Genomic DNA, 20,776 nt, shown 5'->3' with positions numbered 1-20,776 from the left:
TAGTCTAAATAATGACCATCTGAGATCCCTCATCTTGTATTTAATCTAAAACCATATTTCACAACTACGTGAGCAGGTGCAGTAAGCCGTAATATGTGACAGAACGGGAAAGTCTTTCACAAGAATCAAAGCCAAAGAAGTTTTGTCAGTAAAGTTTCCCTCACTAAATCCACAGCCAGAGTTGTGTCGTGGTGCGTATCCGATTTCAGAGAGTAATGTGTTGCCTTCAAGGCCACATGTGAACCCGGCTTGATGAGACAAAACCTCTTTGTGCGTCCCGCCATCAAACATCCCCCATGTGGGAACCGCTCGGCTGTTTTTTTTATTTAGGAAAGTGCGCCACCTAGTGGCTATACAGCGGTAACAACCACACACGCCTCCAAAGAGCCTTTCGGTTCTTCATCGTGCTGCGATCTTTACAATTGGCCAGATATTAGCATCAGGTCCGAGTTAATTAACTTAATGTTAACTGTTAATTAACTAACTTCAAAGCGGCTCACAGTAGATTCATCGGAATGTGACAACTTAATGAACTGATCTAATTTTGTTGCTGTTGTTGATTTTAACAGACTACACACAGCCCTAATTTCTGCCCAACCTGAGGAATTAAGAAATCACTTAATTAAAAGCTGTAGTGTGACGACATGAAGTAGGCTAAAAGTCTCCAAAGCAACACATAACTTCCCGAACGAAATTCAAGCGCAAATGAGATTAAAAGTAATTCACAGTCAGTTAAATGCAGTTACATTTAGTGTTCTCTGTGTAGACGATAAATCTATGAATACATATCAAATACAAATGATAAACTTTAAAAAAAAAAAGAATAATAACGATATAATGCTTCAGAAATTGTGTAGCAACTGCGCAACTCCTGGAGTTTGGCAGAGTCTCAACGGAGCAGCAGGGAACACGACAGACCTCCAGGGGGCAGTGTGCTACACCTCGAATAAAAACGCCACTCTTTGACCACAACAGTCACTTTTATAGGATTAAAAATATGGCACCTCAACCCTAATTTGATCATTTTTTTCATACTGTTCTGTACCAAAAAATAAACAAAAGTCACACATTCTGTGAATTTCGATGTACTCTGAGGAAAATAAGGAGTAATCAGGCTATTATTATTATTATTTTACACTTTAAATACACTTTTATTATGTAATGTACGTTTGTACAGGCGGACCTGTGTATATCCTCCCTGTTGTTTTCTTTGTGTCCCGTGTTGGCCTTGTAAACCCATTCGGACTTGATATTAGATATTTACCTCTTTTAAAAGAATTGTTTACATTTACATCCATAATCTTTTTTTTATTGTTGTATTTTGGTATTTTTGAAAAGAAAGTGATTTTAGATGAACAACAAAAAATGTACCATGTTTTACTCATTAGACAAAAGATTTAAACAAAAAAGGGAGTTTTCCTACTATTAACAGCTAAAACCTCCATCTTTGTTGCCCCACTTCCATTTTAATGAGATCAATGTCTGGGCTTTGACTCCACCCTCAGTTTTGATAAACGATTTTCTTTTTATCATTTTTAGGTTTCATTACTGCTAGATAATTGTAACATATTTCTCAGTCTTAAGATTTTCTTCAGAAGTATCAGAAACCTGAGTTTATGATGTGCTTTTATGTAAGTGTATATCAGTTCAGATTTTATTTTTATGATAACTGTTTGCTGTAAATCACACTACTTTTGTCCGTATGTTGAAAAATCACAGGTCTTTTATGTTGTTATGGATTGTTAGTTGAATTTTCTTTTTTTTTCCTTCCATCAATTCGCCACAGGCTAACTCTGGTGTATTCACGTGATGCGTTCATGTTGATTCATATGCGTTGCCCCCTTTCATGAAATGAATAATTACAAATAATTTCTTGCATCATGCGTGCTTGCAGGCGGCCCCTCTCTGATGCCGCCCTGGGCGCCTGCCCATTTTCAAAACCACCGCCGAAAAGAAGCGAAGTTTGGGCGCAAAAGGAGAGAACTGTCAATACAGCAAAATCAGGAGCAGGCTGACCAACGGGGTGTTTTATTTTGAAAGATGGCGTCGCCGTTGTGGGCGTGTGCGCGCAGACACATCTGGAAAGCGGCTGCCTCGTCGGTTTGAATCCGCGCCGCCTCGTTCAGACCTGAGGAGTGATTCTGTTCCGCAACACGTCAGGTAGAACTCTGACCTCTCCGATTCACTGCAGTGGTTATGCTGTGAGGTCCCCCGCCCACCACCACCACCCACTTTCCCCCAGGACTGACCAGCCCCAACAGCTGGCTGAGGGCGGGGCAAACATCTGCAGCAGCGGCGCCTGTTCCGGAGCAGCAGCAGCAGCTGGCTGGCTCTGCGCCGCGGCTCTCCTGGAGGGAACATCCCCGGAATGAAGCGCGGCGTCCCGCATCGCACAAGCAATAACAGAGCCACATCTGCAGGGGTTTTCAGCTGAGGAGGAATCACTCAGGAAAAAAAAAAAAGAAGAAAAGAGACAAAAAAAAAAAAAAAGGAGAGAAAAAGAAAAGAAGCTTCCAGACGGGAATGAATGAGATGAGAAGTTCTGCTGAGGAGTTGCACTCTCTCCCTCCAAGACCAACGAGTTTCTCCAAAGCCCCCGCAAAGAGACGGTTTGTGAGGCTGGGACGGAAGAGCAGTGATGGCTCTCAGTGAGTATGACCCACTTGGAAGCGCTCGGTGCGGGCAGCTGTTCCAGCCAGAGCAGCTGGAGAGAGTTAGGGAAGATGCAAACTTCTCCTCTTTTTCCTTCGTGCTTCTAAAAGAGTCAAACCCCGTGTGTTACCTTGGGCTAAGTCAAAGCAATATGCAATAATAAAGCCTCTCCGTGCTTATGCGTTACTTTACGACAACAAAAACATAAGAGAGAGACGATGAAAGCAGTAGCTCAGCGTGGAAACATAAAAAGACTGGAGAAAATTAGACATCCTAAATGTTGAATAATTTGCTGACATAACTTAGATTACGTACAAAATCGTTTGTATAGCTTGTAGAAGTTTAGGGGAGTATTTCTGAAGATGCGCTGGTTCATTAAAGCACGTTTGGATTCACTTTCACCTTTCAGTCGTCCCTTATCTTGACATGACAATGTCTGGCCACTTTGCCCTCCAGCAGTCAGATTGTGAGTCTCTCGTTCACAGCCTCCACACAGGTGCGTCTGCAGGTTTTCTGACAGATTTACCTTCTGAGCGTTAATGTTTCTCTCATAAATTCATCCTTTTGTTGATTTGAATGTCTGCCTGGACTCACTTTGATTGCTACAAATTGTATCGCTGAACATCTTCCGCCTTCAGACTGCTAGTCCTCATCTGGGTTAGCCGGCTGCACCAATCCACTGTTTTCACTTCCGAAACTGATGCAGATATCAAAGTACATCTGCATCCTCCAATATCTGCATCGGATATCGGATGCAGATATCTGATGCATATCGGACTTAAAACATTTCCAACGTTTCTTTTACAACGTTTGCAATGTTGTAAAAGACTTACAGCGTTTCTTTTAAAGAAACTGACAAAAATAATAGGTTGACTACCTTAGTAGTGTTTGTTTTTTTGTGTTTGTTTTTTTTTTTATTATCTCTGATGTCCTGTGTTTTTGTGCCAAATACCCACAAGTGGAAGTTTATTTTCCATCAAAAAATAACATTTTAAAACATTTTAGTCTCAAAATGTCTTAAAATTTTAGGGTCTCTTCTTTTCTTTTTTTTAGATGTGGACACTTTTAAAGCTGAAAGTGAATCAAAAGATGCATCAACAGAGTATTAGTTTAAAAGTGTGCACTATTCATTGTTGTACATCATAATAACCAGTAATTTAATAGCCAAATGTTTATGATTAAGGCCTGTCAGGGTCAGAAGCAATCGCAATTTTTAATAAACAATGTGAAATTTGTTATATTTCTAAAGTTAGATTTTGAACAAGTGCATCTCGCTCAGATTTTACTTTTGAGCAAGACGCACTTTCAGGAGGGGTAGAAAGGTCCTGTAAAAATATTTAGTTTTTAGCCACATAATCATTGGTACAATAACCTCTAACAATGCTTGTAAGTTGATCAAGGTTTCTAGGAACATCTAATTGGTAATCTGAGATTTTGTTTTCTTGGCGAATAAATTAACCAATTATCACTAAGCAGAATGAGTGAAACCTTTGGGTCACCAACTGCAGGCGCTAATATGTTGCTTTGGGACTAAATGCTAGCAAAAAGTATTTTGTCTGCTAAATGTAAACATGGAGAGTTTGCTGAACTTTGCAGAGACTTTAAATGGAACAAAAGTAAGTAAACACATGATCAATATATGTGGAAGCACCTTATGTCCACTGATAAGCAGGGTGGAGGATCTGTGATGCTGTGGGTTTTTTTGTTCTTCCGTACACCCAGGAAGTTAGATTGTTGTATGAAACACAGGTGGTATCGACGCAACCTATAATTGTGACACTGGCACTTACATAAAGTTCTGTACGCACTGATTTTTAAAACCTTAGGCTTGACGGAAGGCGTGTTTCTTTTTAACCAGAAAGATGTTGGACGTATAAAAGGGGACGTAATGTGCAAAATTCCCATTCTGCGCGTTTTTGTACTTCTATTTGAGTTTCTTCCGCTTCTAAAAACAGGTCAAGTACTTAAAAACCACCAACCTGTTTTTTTTTTTGGCAATAAGTTAATGTTATTTTTTGTGTTTGGGAAAATGAGCCGTTTCAAAAACCTCCGGATCGTTGAGTCACAATCGATGGGCCCCGAGGACCCCAGCGAAGGCCAACCCGTCACCTAGCAACCCAACTGGAGCCATCCAGCTTGTTGTTACAACTGTATGCATTGGCCAGCAGCAGCTTATCTGGATTTGAAGTGATAAGAGGCCCTAAAACATCTCATTGTGAAAGGAGCTCAAAATATGCAGAAATGGCTAAAGTCTCACTATCTAAGAAGGCAAAATAAAGTACATGTTTGTTTAGCCCATAGCTATCCTAGCCTTTACATGCTAGCTAGGTCACCTGTACACCTTATACTCACAAGCCATCACTCACTACAGTCTCTAACCAGAGGCTTTCTAGTGGGAGAATCAGAATTAGAAGCTGTGAAATCCCAGTCTGGGGGGACTGTGGGGAAACTGCAGAGAACCTTTGAACTATAAGAAGCTTAGAGTCTTGGTAAGGTCCGAACAACACTTCATTGTTTCAGTTGTGCATAGAGAGAGCTGAGGGCAGGCATGCAGAAGGAGACCAGGTCTGGGTAGAGAAACGTACGAGACATTTTATCAAAGTTCTTCTCTTTAGGTTTTTTGTTTTTTTTTGTGTTGAACTCTTGCCGCTCCTCCGTCTTCTATCAGTTCCCTCTCTTGCCGCTCCTTCCTCCAGGTCGGGAGTATCCGCCGGCAGTTCTTCCACCTGCAGGTCGGCAGAGGGCGTGGCCGTCAGGCAGCTGACCAAGAGTCGCATCCGTCGCCAAACCAACCGACTCTCCGGCGTCTTCCACCGCAACCCGGTGCCTACCTCGGGCTCCATGGCGCTGACGGCGGGACTCCGGTTGTCACGGTCCGTCCAAGTCAGGAAGGGCAGCAGTACGTCACTTTGTTTTTGTTTTCTCCCTGAGATTCTGATGCCGATGTTTTAACTGCGGAAGATATTCGTGATGTATTCATAGGTTTTGAACTTGTTCGTATAACAGCAACAGGCTTTAATTTTAGATGAACAAAGAGAGGAATATATAGAGTGCGTGTATTTAGCCACCTTTATCCCAATTCCCTTAAATTACCAGCTGTCTGAACGTTTTGTCTCGTGAGCCAACATCCTCGAATCAAAAGTAGTCGCGAGCCAAATAATAATAACAATAATAATCGCGAAAATGTCAGATTTTTTTTCTTTTGTTTTGTAGAAAATGTATGTTATTCATTGTAGATACAAAACTTAAAGAGGTATATGAAGTTTAGCTTATTTTATTTGACAAGAGTTTTCCAATTATGTTGGGCTCAACAGCTAGCTAGCTGTATTTAGCCAAGTTTAATAAATTAAACAGCAGGGGAAAATAACAAAAAAGTTTAAACATCTTTAATTTGAATTTAACGTGACAACAATAGATCACAATTCTTATCGTGATAAGAAATGTATGATAAATGATAAGCGATGCCCACCCCTAATAACATATTCTTATGTTAGTGGCCCAGTCAAAACCCGGACCTAAATCCAATAGAGAATCTGGGCAAGACTTAAAAATTGATGTTCAAAACCACTCGTCCTTCGGCCTGACTGAGTTTGATCTATTTCGCAAAGCATAATGGTAAAAACTAATACACAGGTATTAAACACAATCGTTTTGGTATTGTCCAAAAAAAAATATGAAAAGGAAACCGAGTTCAGTACACCTCCATCTTCTACTTTACCCAAACAAAACCATCCATCTAAACTTTGTAAAACTGGAGTACTTTACATGTCTTACATCATCTCCTCTTTCTACACGCTCTGGTTTTCATATCCACCGCATACAAGCAAACGTGACCCCAGCGCTTGCAAATAACCAAGCAGTCTCTTTTTTCTTTTAAACCACATCTCAGACCCAGTGATAAATGTCCTTTTCCCCGTGCGGTCTCGCATCCACAGTGTTCTCCGCGGAAGTCCTGCCGGAGGACGACCCGTCCGAGCTGTCCAATCAGATCACGGCCCCGGGGATCCTCAAGATCTTCGGGAACGAGATCTGCGAAGGGGCTCACTACAAGAGCGTCCTGGCCACCACACACTCCAGCGCCGGGGAGCTCGTCAAGGAGGCCCTGGATCGGTGAGAATTGTGGGTCGCCATATGCGGGAGGGTGGTCTTGTGTTTCTGCGCGGGATGAGTTACGATCCCCTCCGCGTGAAGCCCATATGCACTCAGAAAAATGAACTGCTGTAAGAACATAACAGCGAGAGCAGGAATTCCTCCTCACTCATATGATCAGCATTAAGCCGTTCTGTTGGTCTGATTGTGGGCAAACATCACCTGCTACTGGTCTGGTTGAACACGGCTGTAATAGTTCTGGGTTTGTCATTATGCTTTAGTTGTTTTTTTTCGTTGTGACTTTTTGTCTAATTCAGTTTGTTTTAATTAGTTTTTAGAGTGTGTTTGCTAGTTTTTCATGAGCTATTATTAGTTAAACACTGTTTAGTTTTAGCTTTGTTTTTGTTAGATGTAGAAGAAGTTTTAGTTTTTTCATATTTTGATCGTTTTTAGGTGCAGCCGTCGAACAGGTCAAAGTAATGTATTGTGATTATGTATACATTGATTGGGTAATAAATACTCAACAGAAGATGCCATTAAAAAAAATTTATTCAATTATTGCTGAACAACCAACTAACTCTGGTGTTTTCTCTGAACTTTTGCCACCATCATTTTGCAGTAAGTGTCGCCAAGAGGAGCATGGAGTGGCGTAGTTTGCAGACGGCTGACAGTTAGTTATAGTTTTTCCCCCATTAATGATCATTTTTATTTCTTTCAGTTTACAAAATATGTCTCCTCAATTTCAGCTTTTGTTATTTCCACTTGTTTCAGGTAATAATACATTTGGTTGGGAAAACATGAAGTGATGTCAGGGATGTTTTTCTTTTATTCAGCATATTCTGATAAGTTTTGAATTTACTCGACAGAACTGTTTAGAAATGTACATGGACGTTCGTTTTGATCTTTAAACCACACTCCCTTAATTCTCCTTTCATTGGAGATGACAGAGTTTATTTAAAGTGACAGCGTCAGGCATTTTTCAGGCACATGGTGACATTTTATATCATTATCAATCAACTAGTTTACCTTCAGTTGTTATAAAAGTGCTGCATATATCAAACATAATTTAAAAGAAATTTGACTCGACGCCTTAAAATTGGGCCGCTGTTTCTTTAAGAAGCTCCTGCTCTTTCTGAAACTCCGCCTTCAGGAAGTCGATACAACGATGCTGTTTACAAACGTTTTTTACAGAGTGTGTCACAGAGCAGTAGGTCGTATGATGAGCTCAGCTGACTGGCAGGTGTCTGCCAATCGGGCACCCCCCAATAGTAAATAAATTATTTATAGTTGCCACGGGAAATTCAAGGATTCCTTAAACATTGCATAAAAGAATCAGTGCAGAAACTGGTTCTGGTGTGAAAATGGAAGATCTCATCTTAATTCTTCTAAACAGCTGTATAGTTGAAACTTGGACACAGATGGCTGTTCTAACAAAGACAAATTAGGTAAACATGTAGCTGTGATTTCGATATCACATATATATAAATGTTACCCTGAAACATATATATATATATATATATATATATATATATATATATATATATATATATATATATATATATATATATATATATATATATATGTTTCAGGGTAACATTTACTGTATTTTAGCCTGTGTAGAGCAGAGAAAAATCAATTTTCATTAATTGAGTTCGTATGCTTCAACCTGGAAAAATACCAGATCAAATGAATCATTAAAAGGCTAAAATGAAAATTAAATTTGCATCCATGCATACTTACATAAAGAATATGAGTAAACTTGGCAAAAAAAACAACCGCACACCGATTTGTTTAAGAAGGAGCTTAAATTTAGCTTAAGCAATACGGGGGGGGGGAAAAAAAAGAAAAAGCAGAGTCTCATAATAAGGCTGCTTAAAGGTCAGCTTGTTCTAGTGAATTAAAGCTAAGGTCCGCCTAACCAGATTCTTCTGTTTATAATAATCGAAGCACACAGCAGGCAGTGTGTGCGTGTGTGCATGTGTGTGTGTGTGCACAAAGAAGTGGAGTTCTGAACGGCACAGTCCAAACCACAGACTTGTGTGAAACACAGCCAGCGATGGCCCAGACTCTGAGGCCGCCTCTGTCTGTCATTCTTAGGTTTCATTCAGACGCACAACAGGATGATTAATGGCGGCCGGATTCAGTCTCTAAAGGCGAGACGGATGAACGACCCTGTACCAAAGAGAAAGGCTGGTTCTGTGGCAGGAACATTTAGGACTTAGCTAACACAGAGCAAGTGAAGTTTGGCTTAAAATCAACTACTGTTTTTAATATGCTAGGCTAACGCTAGCATGTTTTATTTCTGTGTTGATATGACTGGTTGATGATACTTCTTATACAGTGTGTCAGTGCAGTTCCAGTTATTATTTGTGTAAGGGGGAAAATACAGAAAAAGTTCATAAAAACTGCTCTTAGATTTGATCTGCGTAACATTTAACAGCTCACATTTCGGCTGCTTTCTTTTTCCCTCGGTGGAGCGATAGGCAAGTACAACAGTCTCTGTTTCACTGGAAATGTTGCTGTAAAAACAAACAAAAAATGCTTTTATTATTATTAGGATAAATACAGATTTGCTAGCGGTGCACAAAAATAAGCAGTGGTCATAAAAAAAAGCAAGGAGGTGCAACCGATAAAATCACAGACCAACAACACGTATCAGCAGATGAAACACAAAAACACAATCATTTAAAAAAAAAATACCCTGATTTGCACTTTTCTGATGCTGGTGATACTGGTATCTAGTAGTAAAGTAGTTTACATGAGTGGACAGGAGGTAAAGTGCTGTTCCTGTGAAGCTCCAGTTTCTTTTTTTTTTTTTTTTTGCTTTCTAATGTAGATTTGGTCACTTTCTAGCCATCTGAAATGTCCAGATACAAAACGTCATTACAGGACGTCCAGCAATGCAAGACTGTAGATTGTCTTATGTACACAAGAAGTTTCACTTAGGGGCGCACCGATTCACTTTGTTCACTTACGATACCAATATCTGAGGTTTTTTTTGTTTTTTATGTAGATATGTTTATACATTTTTTGCTTAAGAACAACAATACAACACAAAAGCCCAGCAGTGCTGCCCAAAGGAGAGAAAAAGAAAAGATAGGGGGCATAAATATTGTCATCATTTTATAGTCCAAGTCGAATTATTTATAAATGCTCGAGACAGGATGGTGGTGTTCTTCAGCGTAGTCCAAAAAGAGCTTCCACATGCGTCCAAAGATGTCAGTCTTAGAACAATATATTCCAAAATAAACTTCTTCCACCCAGAAATAGTAGGAGACTTATCGGAAATCCATTGCAGCAAAATATTTTTTCAAGCACAGAAGATTAGGATGTTATGCAACTTTGATTTTGAATGTGTTTACTTGGTAGACCGAGGCGAAGAGACACTGGATCGAGATCAATATTAGTTTTGATAATTTTCCTAGTCTCAACCAGAACCAGAGATTGATTTTTGACGTTTAGTGTCGGCTAATACCGATCCAATGCAGAATCATAACGCTGAATTTACTGAAGAATTAACTTAAGAGTCTATTTATGTCTGTTTTCTTAAAGACGCAGACATAAATGTACTGAATTACACATTTATTTATTAACTTTGCACCAGTACAGCACACTAAAATACACCAGTCGCTTCACAAGCTTGGTGAAACGTGTAAAAACGAAACAACTTTAATTTGTTCAGGAATTAGGAGTAGAGCAGCCAACATAAAATAAATAAAAAGGAAACCGAAAAAGACAACAAGTTGACTGAATTGGTTAAGCATGTAAAAAAAAAAAAAACTGCAGCAAACTTTCTTTCAAATAGTTCAAAGAGTGCAATAAGGAATTTGAAATATAATGTAAAATAAATAATAAAGCATGGCGTATAGATCAGGCACATTGTCACCAATACTCAATCTACAATGTTTTCAATATCGGGACCGATACAGATATTAATATCGGATTTTTACCACTGATTTCAAGTAAAACTCACATATTACATCAATTTATTACACATACAGTAATATATTTCCAGCCTTTATTATAATGTTGATGAATCTTGCAGATAATGAAAAACCCATATTCAGTGTCTCAGAAAGTCAGAATATTGCAAAAAAAAGAAAAAAAGTTGAGTGGAAGGAAAAAGTGTGGTGGGAAACGACAATGATAAATTAGTAAATCATGAAAAAGAAAAAGAGTGGTAATATTTTCTGACTCTTATTTCTTTTATCAGAATATTCAAAAAATGTTGAGCTGGACAAGATTATGAAAGTAACGAAGAAAATAAAAACTGCACTTCAGATTTATTCAGGCTCTCTGTCTGATCGTGAGAAAATAGGAAAAATCTGTTTAAATCCTGTGAAGATATTTTTCATTCTCGCGTCTTATGAGGAGGAGTGTAGCGTTTTTAACGCATCCGTCTGATGCAGGTACGGCCTGAGGAAGGAGGAGTCCGAGTCCTACGTCCTCTGCGACACCATCGGCTCCATCGACAGCCACCAGTGGAGGACGGAGGGGTTCAGGGTCGTGGGCGACCACGAGAAGCCTCTCCTCCTGCAGTCGCTATGGAAACCCAGAGAGGGCTTGGCGAGACGTTTCGAAATCCAGCGGAAAAGTTCGATAGAGGAGATGACGTCGAAGGAGAGGGACACCGTCACTGCTGGTAATAACTGCAGGTCCTCTTGGGGCGATTGCTGCGCCGCATCCTGACTCCACCAGGTGACACGAATGAAGCTCTGCAGGCTTCGAAGTCGGTTCTCACGGTGAAACGTTTGGGTTTTCCTGAGAAAACCGGCCAAAGGCTCGCAGTCTTGTTCTCAATTCTTTTGAATTTCAGACTCATGGCTGGATTTGATTCTTTCACGACAATAAATTTTTAGTAACAGCCTAATGGGTTTTGCAGACACACGGCGATTTAATGGCCGATTTCTTTTTCCCCCAAGCGTCACGCCCTCTCTGTGTAATTCTTTATTGTTAGAAATAAAAAATAAAAAAGCAAAACAAATAAAAACATGGCAAAAACACTGGATCCACAGATAAGTACGGATCGTGTGGCATGACTGAAAAACACCCGGACGTTTCCACAGATGGTACCGTAAATGTGCTGGGTTGATTTACTGATGTTTTTGTGTCAGTCACTTCTAGCAGAGGCTGCTGGGTTTACACAGCTGTGTTCACATCTAAGTGTGTGTCCGGTTTTGTGTTTTGCTTTTATGGACGACGCACGCATGTGGTACGGCGCTCCATCAGTGTCCGCGTGTGGATTGGTTAGGGTTAGGGTTGTGGTTCCCTGCTGCGGAGCTGAGCTTTTCTTTTTGTTTTTTTTTATTTCCATGAGCGCTGCCTCTGTTTCCACTGAGGTCTGCTTCCTGACTGGGGCTTCTTCTTGTTGACTCTGGCAGCAACACCCCTCACCTTGCCTCAGGAAAACACGGGCGTTGCTCTGTCATCGCATTCCATCCACCTTTCGCCTCCACGGCCTCGTGATGCGGTCCAGTTCGCTCGTCGTTTTCAATCAGCCAATCGGGTTTATTTGTGCAGCACATTACAGTTTGAAGTGCTTTACATCATAAAAACACGCACAACAAAAAATTGTTCACCGATTGAGAAAACGGCAAATTTCTTTGAGTGTCATTTGTCAAAATCATCGGTACAATTCAAATATGTTGGTCGATATTCCATTAATTATGTTTCAAATCAACCCTAAACAGGTGGGTTTTTAGTTTTGGTTTAAAGGAACTCTGTGTTTCGGCTGTTTTGCAGTTTTCTGGTAGTTTGTTCCAGATTTTTGACACAACAGCAGCAGATTTTTAATGTAATGTGGTGCTAAGCTGTTCAGTGATTTATAAGCTAGCAACAGTGTTTTAAAGTGTATTCTCTGAGCTCCAATGAGCCAGTGTAGGGACTACAGGACTGGTGTGATGTTCTCTATCTTCCCGCCAGCAGCATCATTCTGAATCAGCTGCAGCTGTCTGATTTCTTTTAGGCAGACCTGTAAAGACACTGTTGCAGTAATCAATTTGACAAAATATAAACGCATGGATGAGTTTCTCTTTATCTTCCTTGAATATTAGCTCTTTAATCCTTAAAATGTTCTTCAGGTGACAAAAGGCTGACTTTGTAACTGTCTTTATGTGGCTCTAAAGGTTCAGGTTCAGAATGATTTACTTCCGCCCACATTAGGTATCAACGCCCAGGCCCGGAAGCTGCAGAAGAGCCGATCCAGGGTCACCTCCACCCTTGTGGAGAGGACTCTGGGTCGCAGTCAGAAGCTCTGGAGGAGCAAAAGTGAGATGGATCTCTTGGACGGCGGGGACGAAAGCGGCGGGGGACAAGACGCGCGAGCCAAGGGTCTTCGCAAGAGCCTCGGCCGCTCTTCGGTCCACAGCCAGGAGTCCCTGGAAAACGGCCCCCGACTGATTGACATTCACAGCGCCGAGACGCCCTTCGAGGGGGACGGCGGGACGGCGTCTAAGACAGAGAACCTCTGTCCGCCGAGGGGCGAGCGCGAGGGAGAGGAGTCGGAGAGGGAGGAGACGGAGAGCAGCGACGATAACACCACACAGTACTCCATTCACCCTCCACACGACTGCCCGTACCTGCTGCTGCTGCAGGGCTGGAGCCTCACGCAGGTACGTGGCCAATCACAGCTCAGCAACGTGGGAAGGGTAAGGTGTGTGGCCGTCACACCAAGGCCATTACAGTTACCTGAAACTAACAAAAATATTGATGAAAACATTGTCATTAACTGAAATAAATACAAACGGTAATTAATAGAGAAAAACTATAACTAACTGGAAGTACATCATGTGTTTATAAAACTAAAATATACTAAAATTATAGATGTAATATCCTTTGTTTTTGTGTTCATGAATATATTTATTAGCATTTCAGAAAGATGTGAAATTTATATTTCCCCCCCCCCACACAAGTAGTTTATGTCAGCTGTCAGCAAATTATGGTGCTCCGTACTATTTACATACAAACATTTATGCTAGTCTGTAAAATGACGACAGCAAAAGTTGGGAGAAAACACGAGTCAGTTGGTTGTTCAACTAAAACAAAATACATTTTCTGAAAACCGTATCTTTGGTGGAATCTTCATTAACCAATCTATGCATACATAATCACATTACTTTGACTCTTTTTGAAGTTTGCACCTAAGAAGTATGAAAAAACAAACTACAACCAGCAAAAATTACCAGCTACTTAACACTCTAAAAACTCATTAAAACTGACTGAATTAGTCAAACAAGAGTAACAACAAAATAAAACTCAACTGTAATGAAAAACCTAAAACTATTATAACCCTGCGTCACACCCATGGGGGATGTGGGTGTTTTAACACCCTCACGTTTTATGGAGCTTTGCTTTAAAACCTCATTTCTGTGGCGTTGTCTTTATGCCACCAGACTGACAGTGCAGTGAGGCTGACGTGAGCGCGTTTATTTGTGTAAACAAAACAATATCTTGCAGCGTGGAGCGTTTACTCAGTCGCTAAATACGCGACGGACTCCGCTTTGACCTTTCAGCTCGTCGCGTATGGAACACCAGAAGAACCAAAAAGGCGTCAAATTTCACGTGTCTGTCACATGCAAAGTAAGTTGTTAACACACAAACAACTGCGTTCACAAATGAAAGTGTATGTAAATAAACCACATTGCCAGCCAATCACTGATAGATCTTTTCATCCAGTCAGAGTGTTCCTCGGATGAAACAGAACCAATCACGACTAAGATGTCCAAATACTCCAGGAAGTGGCAGAAATGACCAAACAAACCACTTAAGAGAATCGCATCACATGATACACTTGAATTTTGTGGCTTAATAACATTAAGCAGGCAAATATGCTTACTTTTTGCAACTTGCGTAACATTCCTACATTTATTGAGCTGTTACCTGATGTCCCTGTCAACTCGCATCCCCCACACTTTTGAAAGACTATGATTATTTACACAGGAAACGGAGAGTAGAGGTGGTGCAGCACTAGGAATCTTACTGTGTGAAACCTATGTTCTGAATTACAAAGCCATGGCAGTGTAAAAATTAGTAATGCAATTTCTACTTCAACTTCTTTTAATATTTTTACTCTATGAACTGCTTTACTTCCCTATCAGACATTCACTGTAACAAGAAACACTTTTATATGTTCCATGGAGGAAGGTGAAAAGTGGTGCACCGTCTCCATTTCCTGCCTGAATAACCTCGACTTCTGAGGAATTGACTGCACCGTGCAAACATGGTTGTGGTTTAAAGGTTCACGGATAAACCGCATAGAGGTTGTTGTTTTTTTTAGTTCTTTTGAGACGGTAATAATCCCTTTTGGTGTTGGCCCCTTTAAGACTCCAGGAGAAACTAATTTGGATATCTACTAAATGAAGACCATTGAAGTTAACAGATGTAGCTAGTCTCTAGCTTAGAAAGTGAATACTTTTGGGGGCCATTGTGTTTGCTAGTCAGAGGTGATGATTACTTAGCATAGCGGAGTCCAAACTTTTACCAATGAGGGACGAAATTACCAAAGCACCTGGAGGGCAGAACAAATTTTTGAATGAAATTTAAAAAAATGTAGTTTTTTTTATTTTATCGTATTTTATCTGCTCAATAATAAACAAACTGCTAAGGCTTTGCAGGTTGTTTCCTCTCGGTTACATGAGGTGAAGATTGTTCCATGGATCAAGATTCAGACTTCGAGTCCAAGACTAAATCTTGAGTCTTGTGCCACTAAACTTCTTACTTTCTGAATTTATTTAAAGAAAAATATATGTACATATGTGTAAAATATATTTTTGTCATGCAAATACAAAATTTGGTAGGAATTATTAATCAGAATACAACACATTCAAAGAGTATAAATTCAAACTTAGCATTGCAAAACTACAAATAGATGTAGTTCACAATCTGGCCACTGGAAGGCAGCAAAGTGTTTCCAATATGACCTCTTATATAAAAAGGGTTAAGCGTTTGTGTTTTCAGACGTTTTGTCATTTGACAAAGCCAGCCAGGCAAACTGCAGCTGTCATTTACGCAAAGCAAAACCAGTCACTGCTTGTCAGTACTTTTAAGTTGAAGTCTGCTACTTCAGCTTACTGACTGCAGGACAGCACCTTGCTAGATACAGAAGCATTTATGTCCATTTATCAGAGAACCACGAAAGGAATTATGCTGGTTGAGTGAAGCGACAGTGACAGAGGCAACAGCTGTGCAGAGGTCAGCAAAAGAATTGAGAGTCAGAACACGGATCAGGAAACAGAAAGAGACGATCCTGACACTGCTTCCTGTCTGGTTGCCAGGGCTTCTCTGACTGTGGATAAGTAACAACTCTGCACAAAACTACATACAAAGACCGACACACTCACACACACTTATGCATCAACTGGAATAAGGAGATTTTAATTCTGCGTCAGTTTCCCAGAAGGCCCTGTACAGTAAGCTACTCCTGAGGAACGCGATTATGCAGTTGGTTTGCCAGTTTCAGCTCAGCTGGTTTAATCTGAAAGGATCACAAGGAGTGGCACAATTATCTCATTAGAATCATTATGATTAGCGCTCACTTTATTTAAGTACACATTCTATGTTAAAAGTAGTTTGGAGTTCGAATTATAAGAACTATTCAAGGTTGAAACACGTTTTCCAGTTTAGCTTTGATGGTGAAGAGCCATTTGCTGTTATAAGTCAATCCTAATCCACGTCAAACTTTCTACATCATGCTCTTCTTCGCAAACGAATTGTTTTAATTCGGTTACATCATATCTGGCATAAGGACAAACTTTGATTAGGTCACTCCAAAATATTTTTTCCACCATTTATAAATGAACCTGCTGATGTCCTTTGGATTATTGTCCCAAAGCATAACCCAAGTTGGCTAGAACTAAAAGTCACAAACTGATAGCTGGATGTTACGGTTCGGGATTTTCTGGAGCAACCAATCAGTCACAAGCTGCCCAAGTCCTGAAGCAGCAAAGCAGCCCAAGACCATAACACAGCTCCATGGTTGAGTTGTGAACTCCGACCTTAACTGAGGCCAGTGAGACCTGCTGAGATTTAAACGTTGTTCTGGGTCAGGGGTGCCCAAAGTCAGCCCTCGGGGGCCGGGATCCTGCACATTTTAGTTCTCTCCCTGATAGTACCAACAACCTTTTCAGCATGTCAGTTTTCTTCAGTGGTCTTCTAACGAGCCATCATTTGATCCAGGCGCGTTAAACTAGGGAGAAAACTAAAACATGCAGGATGCCGGACCCTCCAGGACCCACTTTGGGCACCTCTGTTATAGGTTCTTTTGTAAATCTTCCTCAATAGGGGATGACTTGAATTTTATTGTGAATCCAATTTTATCTTTAGCCACAAATGAAAATTCTGGCAATACTAAGTAAATAAACCTTGAAGTATGTCTGTTTAGTTGTGACAAACATGTTTTAGGTTGTTTTACCTCCCCCAAAAGGCCATAAATGTCCAATTGAGGTGCAAGATTAGGTGTTTGGTTCCTATTGTTGGAATCACTAAGCAAACACTGAAGTACCACCTGTTCAGAAGTGGTACTTCAGAGATGCTTTATACAAATAAACAACTTCTGTAACTGACCGTTTGTCTCTCCTCTCAGGACTTTATCATCTACTTGCTAGCCACACCACACATTCTTATCGGCCGACGCGGTGATTGCGAAGACAAGCTGAGTGTTGACATCCTCCTCTTCGCTGATGACATCCTTCCGAGCCACTGCTCCCTCCACCGCCACGGCGTTGGCAGCCCCATCACACTCTCCCCTTGCAAAGATGCCGCCGTCTCGAGGAACGGCAAAGCCGTGAAAGACGACGTGCGGCTGAGCTCCGGTGACATCATCGGACTGGGAAAGCGTTACCTGTTTCTTTTCAGGGATCCCCTAGCTTCAGTGAACAAGGTGAGACGGTCTTTGATGAAGATGGCCAAATGAATTCGGCAGTTTGCCGCAGAACTAGAAGAAAAACAACTCAGGAGACGTCATACTTCTTTTCTGTTTCTCGACTACAGGAAGAAAGCGATGCCTCTCTTGAACCAATGTTGTCCGCTGCTCCGTGTATAATGTGTCTCAGCCCTCCTGCAGCGACAACCATCCACAGTACAGCAATGATCCACTGCATCAACTGCATCCCGAACTGCACGGACGTCCGAGGTTCTGCCTGCAAGCGGTCTCCCAACAAAGACCCTCCCTTTCTAATGTCACCCAAAGGCCACATCCTGACTTTGAGCTATAGGGTTGAGGACGAAGATCGCGTCGTCAAGGAGATCTTTGCTATGGACGGTAGCAGCAGCATCACTGACGGAGCCCCACTGACTGTCTCCTTTCTGCTGAGCCTGTGTCTCCAGTACGCCACAGCTTACCTTCACACTTCAGACCTACGGAGGCTCCTGCTGCTCAGCGCGAGTGAAGTCCAGAGTGCCACGTGGGTGAGTTTGTGGTCAAAGAGGTTGGAAACCAAGTGAGACGCGTTAAATTTCAGAGCGTGTTTGGGTTAGCTGTTACTGCCATATAAACTTTGTGAAGCTGATTGTTTTTTATGTGCATTGGTTTTCCCCAACATTTTCACACAGACTATGGCTACAGTGCCTACATTCTTGTTTGGCAAAGTTATGAGGATCTTTGCCAAGAGGCAGAATGTAGAAAAAAAAAGAAGCTCCGTCTAGTTTTAAACAATCTCTTCTTCATCAAACATGCTGTGTCTCGGTGATGTGATCATTGCAAACGCAGCAGAAAAACTGCAGTTGCAGCACTGCAGCTTGTTTCTCAGTCATTATCGTCTCACTGTGCATCACTCGGCCAACTCTTGATTTCCTACTTGCTGGATTACGCTTGGCCGAAATCCTTACGGACGTTTCCCACAGAGGGCAGGTCACATGAGGTTGACATGATGCACATCTGGGTGAGCAGCTGTATATGTATAATGCAGATTTGATGCATAGATGTTGCACTGGTTTTAATTTTTGGGGGGGAATTTTTCCTCTTTATTTCGACTTTTTTGTCATTTTAACAGTTTTCCTTTCAGCTTTTTTCTCATCATTTTGACTCTTTTCCACATTATTCTGACTTTTTGTTCTCATTTCGACTTTTCTCCCCGTCTTTCAGTTTTTCTCATCAGTTCACCCTTTTTCCAAATTATTCTGGCTTTTTTTGTCATTTTGACTTTTTTTTTATCATCTCAATAATTTTGACTTTTTTTGTCATGATTTTAACTTTTTCTCATTCTAATCACTTTTCCCTCATCACTTAGAACTTTTTAAAAATCATTTCTGATTTTTTTTCTTGTCACTTCAATGTTTTTCTTGTCATTTTAACTTTCTAGTCATTTTGACCCTTTTCTCATAATTTGGACTTTTCTCCTTATTTAGACTTTTTCTCAACATTTTATCTTTTTTTCTTGTCATTTTGACTTTTAATCATTTTACATTTTTTGTTGTGATTTCAAGTTTGGTTTTTTTTTTTCACCAGGTACGGCGGTCAAAGCCAAGCACTTTGACCACCACACGCTTGCTGTCTCCACATCATGACTTTAGGGAAACTGCAAACAGGATTTGTTATGGCTTTCTTTCAACACTGACTTGTTTTTGTTTCTTCTCGCTTTTCTGTAAAGGCTACATTTATGGGGAAACACAAATAAAACCTGTTCTGTCGGTATACTTTTCTACCTGAGCTGTGGATCTCTGCAGTTCCTCTGACTGATGTTCTTCTTGTTAAGCCTTTCAATTTTGGGGACAGCCATGTCTCAGTAACTTTGCAGTTGTGCCGTTCTTTTCTGTTTTTAGATTATGGATTGGTAGAGAAGCTCAAGGCATTAGAATAACTTTGTGACACACTATTTTAAAGTTGTTTTATCAGGTACTGCTTTCAGCGGAGGAAATAAATCTGAGTAAAACGTACCATGACATAAAAACACTCACTGCAGATTATCTCTTCGCCTCATGCAGGATTGCACTACGAAGCTAGCTGCTGTTTATCCTGAAGAGTAAGCTCTGCCTTTTTATTTCCAGTATCCCGTCGTCCTGCCATTTCATCAAGGACACTTCAGATGTTTTGTTTTTGTCTTGCAGTGAGGGTTCAAACCCGAAAGACCACGAGGTACGCAGCCTACATGATGTAATTTCGGGTCTGCGCCCCCTGGTGGTGTGGATGGCCAACACCCTGGAGCTGCTGCAGTTCATTCAACATCAGCTGCCCCTTATTCTGGAGTGGATAAACCAAAAGGAGAAGGGGCAGAGGGAGGACGGACACTGGGAAGATGCTGAATTCAAAGAAGTGGAGAACTTAGGTCGGTGGCATTGCTGACGCAGTTAGCTAATGTTTCGCATGTTAAACTCAAATATGGAAATTCTCGTCAACGTGCTTTTTCAGCGATGTTGGAGGTTCGCCTGTCCTGCATTCGTTCAGCCAGCGAGGAGACGATGGCCGTCCTGGAGGAAGTCATCTTGCTGGCCTTTCAGCAGTGTGTCTACTACATCACTAAGGTAACAGCTGACTTCACAATCATTTCTTAATTCAGTGGTACTGCAGATTCTGGCAGCTCCATCCTGTTTTATCACTCATTTTTAAAATGTGTTCCCAGAGACATTCATATAATCAGACATGTGTAGAGAATAAAGGGTTTTGGTGAGTTACTTTTACAGCCTTTTAACATCCTGGGTGACTGTACTGTAAAGCTACACTGGGTGCATTGTGGTAGAGCAAATAGGAAGCACACCAAAAGCCTTTGTGTGTGTGTGTTTGTGCTTGTGTATGTTGGAGAATGGATGCCATTCATACTGCATGAACTATTTCACAGCATATTCTTTCACTTTAAGCTGACTCACTGAAAAAGAATTGCAAAGCTTTGCATGAAGTAATCTGGTACAGAGTTTTTCTGGTCTAGTAAATTGACTTTAAAACCCAAATTTTGAAATCCACAGCTCAGGTGGGAGGACACCTATCAGTTGTGCACTCCATAGATCTGTACTTTAGGTGTAAGACGATGGGGCGTTTATTGACAGAAAGCCTTAAAAACATCCTGTTTGCAGTTTCCATATGTAGCTCTAATGCCTACATACTGTA

The 20,776-nt window shown here is 40.9% G+C and overlaps 1 protein-coding gene across 1 annotated transcript in view; it reads left to right on the top strand.

The window, feature by feature from the left end:
• Window positions 1–2,133: 2,133 nt before the first annotated feature.
• The window catches only part of LOC102233200 (ras-associating and dilute domain-containing protein-like), a 28,605-nt gene continuing 9,962 nt past the window's right edge, over window positions 2,134–20,776 (top strand). Inside the window, exons 1-10 of the mRNA XM_023340463.1 lie at window positions 2,134–2,648; window positions 5,349–5,551; window positions 6,588–6,762; window positions 11,151–11,383; window positions 12,904–13,352; window positions 17,321–17,617; window positions 17,728–18,144; window positions 19,660–19,697; window positions 19,783–20,000; window positions 20,084–20,196. Coding sequence (XP_023196231.1) covers window positions 2,524–2,648; window positions 5,349–5,551; window positions 6,588–6,762; window positions 11,151–11,383; window positions 12,904–13,352; window positions 17,321–17,617; window positions 17,728–18,144; window positions 19,660–19,697; window positions 19,783–20,000; window positions 20,084–20,196 — 2,268 coding nt within the window. The 5' untranslated portion in view covers window positions 2,134–2,523. The remainder of the gene's footprint in view (window positions 2,649–5,348; window positions 5,552–6,587; window positions 6,763–11,150; window positions 11,384–12,903; window positions 13,353–17,320; window positions 17,618–17,727; window positions 18,145–19,659; window positions 19,698–19,782; window positions 20,001–20,083; window positions 20,197–20,776) is intronic.

The sequence above is a fragment of the Xiphophorus maculatus genome, chromosome 10, assembly GCF_002775205.1.
Source record: "Xiphophorus maculatus strain JP 163 A chromosome 10, X_maculatus-5.0-male, whole genome shotgun sequence".
NCBI classification, from domain to species: Eukaryota; Metazoa; Chordata; class Actinopteri; order Cyprinodontiformes; family Poeciliidae; genus Xiphophorus; species Xiphophorus maculatus.
This window is presented reverse-complemented; position numbering and strand designations above follow the sequence as displayed.